We start from the raw sequence: 5,537 nt of genomic DNA on the forward strand, positions 1-5,537 counted from the left end.
GCGTTGGACTCCGCATCTTATTAGCAACCAGGGAGATTTCTCCATTTTCTCCTTGTCTACAGTACGGCTACAAATCTGGGATTTTTTATTACTTCTTTTTTACTAAACTTGGGCTCCTTTTTTTTTTTTTTTTTTTTTTTTGCTCGACTTTTTCCTCCCTTTTTTTCCCCTCCCTCCTGTGCTGCTGCTTTTTGATCTCTTCAACTTTAAATTTTTTAAAAGGAGTGCATTATAATCGGTTCTGTTCTCTCTTCTCTTTTTTTTTCCCCCTCTGGTGTGTGTGTGTGTTGCTGCTGCTGCTGGTCGCCCAGTATTTATACCAACCCAACGCTCTTTGTTTCCCCTCCTTTTGGATCTGTTGAGTTTCTTTGTTGAATAAGACAGCATGGGTGCCCAGTTCTCCAAGACCGCTGCAAAGGGCGAAGCCTCCGCCGAGAAACCTGGGGAAGCAGTGGCTGCATCTCCATCCAAGGCGAATGGACAGGTAAAAAACGAAAAGAAATTAAAAAAAAATATTAAATCTACTCCTTTTTTTAAGCCAACTTCGACGGACTCTCTTTCGCATCCTGTTTAATTCTTCTTCCTTTGATGCCCCAGTGGCACATTCAATGGATAATACGGTCGATCCTTTTATCTTTGCAACTCGAGGCAAAGGAACAATTTCTTTATTTTGGTTAAACGGGCTCGGCTTTGAATGATTCGTTCCTTTATCTTTTCCTGCGTGGGGGGCGGGGGGGGGGGAAGGGGCACGGTTCTTTCTGTCTTTTTTTTTTTTTTTTTTTTTTTTTTTTTAAATCCCTCGTGTATTATGGTGGAGTGTCCCAATGGCTCGTAAACGGAAGGATCTTACACCGCTCGGCTTTTCTGCCTCTTAACCTCCTCCCGAAGACGCTCGGTGCCTCGCTCGGAACGCCTCTCGTGGCACAGCCGGACCGGCCGTGTAGTAGCGGGGCCCGGAGCCGCCGGGCAGGGGCAGCCCCTCGGGAGGGAGCTCGGGCCGGGGGCTGCGCCGCCCGCCCGTCCGGGGCAGCCCCGCCGGGGGGCCGGCAGCCGCGGGGCACGGCTTTCTGTCACCCACCCGCGCCCCTTCCCCACGCGTGAGCCGGGCCGGCCGTGCCGCCGCTGCCCCGCACAGCGGCGTTGCGGGCAGCCACCCCCCGCCGCCCCCGCAGCTGCCGCCCGGGGCAGCCAGCCGCGCTCCGGGCGCCTGAAAGATGCAAATGCGGCGTGAGTGAGGAGGGGGGGGGGAAGGCGGGGGCGCCTCGCCGCACCGCCCGGGCGCAGAGGGGCCGCGGCGGGCGGGGGGCCGGGGCCGGGCCGGGCGAGCTTTGTTCGCCTTCCCCGCCCCGCGCCGCCGCCGCGGCTTGGACGGGGCGCGCCGAGGGCGGGGGTGCGCGGCGCGGCCGGCGCTGCGTGGAGCCGGGGCGCCCTCTGGCGGCCGCCGCGCGCTCCGCCCGCCGCTGGGGGCGCCCTGCCCGGCCAGAGCGCGGGGCTCCGAACCGAGGGAAGCGGCGAGGCGAGGCCGGCGGGCGGGGATGGGCGGCGGCGGCACCCCGCGATCCCTCTACGGGCACCGCCGGTAACGCTGGTCCTTGTCTTGCAGGAGAACGGCCACCTGAAGGTGAACGGCGACGCCTCCCCCGCGGCGGCGGAGGCGGGCAAGGAGGAGGTGCAGGCGAACGGCAGCGCGCCCGCCGAGGAGACGGGCAAGGAGGAGGCGGCCTCGTCGGAGCCCGCCTCCGAGAAGGAGGCGGGAGAGGCGGAGAGCACCGAGCCGGCCTCCCCGGCGGAGGGCGAGTCCTCCCCCAAGACTGAGGAGGGCGCGACCCCCTCGTCCAGCAGTGAGACCCCGAAAAAAAAAAAGAAGCGCTTTTCCTTCAAGAAGTCCTTTAAGCTCAGCGGCTTCTCCTTCAAGAAGAACAAGAAGGAGGCCGGCGAGGGGGCCGAGGGCGAGGGCGGCGCCGCCGCCGCGGCGGCGGAGGGCGGGAAGGAGGAGGCGGCGGCCCCTGAGGCGGCGGGCAGCGAGGAGGGCAAGGCGGCCGCCGAGGAGGCGTGCGCGGCCGGCAGCGCCGAGGCGGCCAAGGAGGAGGCGGGGGACTCGCAGGAGGCCAAATCGGACGAGGCCGCCCCCGAGAAGGCGGCGGGAGAAGAGGCCCCGGCATCGGCGGCGGCCGAGGAGCAGCAGCCGCCTCAGCAGGCAGCGGAGGGGAAGGCGAAGGCGGCGGAGGAGGCGGCGGGCGCCGGCGCCGCCACGAGCGAGGCGGGCAGCGGCGAGCAGGAGGCGGCCCCCGCGGAGGAGCCGGCGCGGCAGGAGCCCCCCGCCGAGAGCAGTCCCGAGGGACCCGCCGCCGAGTCGGCGGAGTAGTAAGCGCCGCCGCCGCCCCTCGCCGACGGACTTTTCTTCCCCCCTGTTTGTTTTTGGAGTGGTGCCAGGTACTGGTCTCGGAGAACTTGTCTACAACCAGGGATTGATTTAAAAGATGTCTCGTTTCTTTTTTTTCTCTCCCCCCGCAGCTCCCATCTCAAATCGTTATGTGTTGCCGCCATTCCAACGGGCGGAGGGGGGCTCCCCTCCGCCTTCCTCTCCCATCCTCTATATTTTGGTTTTTTTGGGGTTTTTTTTTTCATCAGTATTAATGTTTTGTTTTGGTTGGTTCGGGTTTTTTTTCCGTTATATTTTGTTTTTTGGGTTTTTTGTTTGGTTTTTTTTTTTTCGTTAGTTTATTTTTTAATTTCATACTTTGCAACTCTCTTCATATTATAAAACTTTTGCCGATCGGTCTATGGACATGCCCATATATGAAGGAGATGGGTGGGTCAATAAGGGATATCAAATGAAGTGACAGGGGCCGCAGTGGGGAACCCGGGGCGCGCAGCCCTTGCCGGGAGCGCGCCCCGCCAGAAATGATGTAAGGGGTTAGTCTTTTTTTTAAAAGAAAGTTATTACGATGTATTTTGTGAGGCAGATGTTCTATAAGGTTTACAACACTACAAGTCTTGATTAAGAAGGAAAGGAAAAAGGAAAAAAAAATAAAAAATAAAAATCAATACCCAGATAAAGAGATCATAGTCTTAGAAATTCATTTAAACCATAGGAACTTTTCACTTATCTCATGTTAGCTGTATCAGTCAGTGATTAAGTAGAAATACAAGTTGTATAGGCTTTATTGTTTATTGCTGGTTTATGACCTTAATAAAGTGTAATTATGTATTACCAGCAGGGTGTTTTTAACTGTGACTATTGTATAAAAAAAACAAATCTTGATATCCAGAAGCACATGAAGTTTGCAACTCTTTCCACCCTGCCCATTTTTGTAAAACTGCAGTCATCTTGGACCTTTTAAACACAAATTTTAAACTCAACCAAGCTGTGATAAGTGGAATGGTTACTGTTTATACTGTGGTATGTTTTTGATTACAGCAGACAATGCTTTCTTTTCCAGTTGTCTTTGAAAATAAAGGAAAACTCTTCAGATGCAATTTTTTTTTTTTTTGGTTTTTTTTTTGTGTAGCATCTTGTCTATCATGTTTTTGTAAATACTGGAGAAGCTTTGACCAATTTGACTTAGAGATGGAATGTAACTTTGCTTACAAAAATTGCTATTAAACTCCTGCTTAAGGTGTTCTAATTTTCTGTGAGCACACTAAAAGCGAAAAATAAATGTGAATAAAATGTATAATTTGGTTGTCTTTCTTTTATGGATACTCTGGTAGCTTAAAGGGACTAGCCAGTATTGCCTAAATTTGTACAGAGACAGTCATGTGTGCTGTTAGCACTAGCTTTGGAAAGTATCTTCCTGGATCTTGGACTCTGTAATATTGTTCATTTTACAGAGAAAGTGTGCAGTGCACCAGGTAATTTGTAGGCTTTTTCTGGCTTTAAAAAAGAAGACTGGAAGGCAGTCTGAGCATGTACAGTGTATGATTCTCCTGTCCAGGCTCCATCTTGCTTTTAAGACCAGAGGTATCCAGCATATGAGGGTCCTGCCTCTTGAGGAAAATAAGATTTTATTTGAATTGCTTAGGGTGGGACATTGAAATTTTTATGCTGAGTTGCTTAAAAATTAAGCTCTTGAACAGATGTCCCACTTAGGTTGTGGTATGCTGGTCCTGTTTTGGTACCTTGATGATTGTCTTGGAAACTTTAGCCTGGAAGGAGAAGGGGGAAACTAACACTGCCATTCTACTTAAAGTAATTAAAAGCAATATTTTCTTTTTTTCCTCAAGTGCTACTCCCAAGTACAGGTGAGTTTCAAAACATTTCAAAATTTGTCAATTTAAAAAAAAAAATAAAAAAAATTACATGGTGCTTGCCTCTAATGGTTAGGCTTTTTTGGCTAATTTCCAGCATATTGCTCAGGGCAATTATGCCTTAATAAAACAGTGAGTTCATGTAAGAAAAGCAGCAGTGGTGTTTGGAGGGTGGAAATTGATTCAAGAAAGTGTTGCTTCTAAGTTTATAGGAGAAAGTTTAGTGTTACACTTATTTGCTTCCACCATTTTCAGCAGAAACTCTTTGGAAGCAATTATGATTCATTTTATGAGAAAATGGCACGTTAGCACCTTGTTCCCTAAAGAACAAAGCCTAAACTGAATGAAGTATAGTAGATTTCCTGCTGAATGCATACTTTTTGTTTTCTTTGGGTTTTTTGTTTTTTTTGATTTTTAATTCAGCTGTCTACCATTTTAACTTTGGCTTGTATGTACTCTAGTTGCCCTGGTATTTCTCTATAACTTTAGAACTGTATTGAAACTATGCTATAATTGCTGAGGGACAAAAATAAATGGATGTAAAACAAGATCCTCCACACCAGTGTCATTCTTGGAGTACATGTGTTTGAAGTCTAGTGCGTAACTGCTTTGCTAAGGGGTTTTTATAACACATGGCTGTAAAAACCTGTTCTGAGACGCATGTCTTGGCCATAGAGTCAATGTCTCTTTTTAATAAATATATATTTAAATCCAAGGATTCTTAAAGAGAAGTCTGGATTTCTTTTTTTCTTTTTTTCTTTCTTTTTTTTTTTTTTGTTTGGCAAACTGTATATGTAAATATGAAGAAAATAATTGCTAGTAAAGTTCTTTTTCAGATTTTTCTTAACCTCTCAAGCTTTCCTGGCTTTTTCCTCACTTAGCTGGTGGTTTCTGAAGCACTTCCTATTCCTGGGAGTGCAGAATTGTTCCTGCCCCTGGCAGATGGACTTTTGCTTGGGGCTTTGTCATTTTGTGGCTTGACTTATGTTTTTAAGTCCTAACACTGGTAGAGTTTCAAAAGTGCATCTTAAGAACACCAATTGTACAGTCTGCTCTTCCTGTCCCAGCAGTCGGGTGAGATTTGATGATGCCAGTTTTCCACTGTGTGGTTTAAGAAGACAGAAGTCAAGAAAGGGCTTGGAATCATGGAAATGGAGGAGTTTTGAACTTTTACCTCCTGACAGAAAATTGTGCAGGAGCATCTTTCGTCCCTGGGTCCCCAAGGGACTGAGTAGTCATTTCTGTGGAATTGTGGAATATCCTTTTTTATGTACAAGGAAAATGAA

The 5,537-nt window shown here is 49.1% G+C and overlaps 1 protein-coding gene across 1 annotated transcript; it reads left to right on the forward strand.

Annotated features, from left to right (window-relative positions):
* The first annotated feature begins 343 nt into the window (after nt 1–343).
* On the forward strand, nt 344–3,680 carry MARCKS (myristoylated alanine rich protein kinase C substrate). The gene is made up of 2 exons (XM_086876851.1): nt 344–484; nt 1,604–3,680. Exons 1-2 carry the CDS (start codon nt 386–388, stop codon nt 2,363–2,365), a joined length of 861 nt encoding a protein of 286 aa, XP_086732977.1. The 5' UTR covers nt 344–385; the 3' UTR covers nt 2,366–3,680.
* Nucleotides 3,681–5,537: the final 1,857 nt, after the last annotated feature.

The sequence above is a fragment of the Cyanistes caeruleus genome, chromosome 2 (assembly GCF_971803275.1).
Source record: "Cyanistes caeruleus chromosome 2, bCyaCae1.hap1.1, whole genome shotgun sequence".
NCBI classification, from domain to species: domain Eukaryota; kingdom Metazoa; phylum Chordata; class Aves; order Passeriformes; family Paridae; genus Cyanistes; species Cyanistes caeruleus.

Bases quoted from the DNA above. Each gene is read 5' to 3' on its own strand.
- MARCKS (XM_086876851.1), top strand. From the start codon at position 386: ATGGGTGCCCAGTTCTCCAAGACCGCTGCAAAGGGCGAAGCCTCCGCC. The intron at 485-1,603 runs GTAAAAAACGAA...CTTGTCTTGCAG, and splicing joins CATCCAAGGCGAATGGACAG to GAGAACGGCCACCTGAAGGT.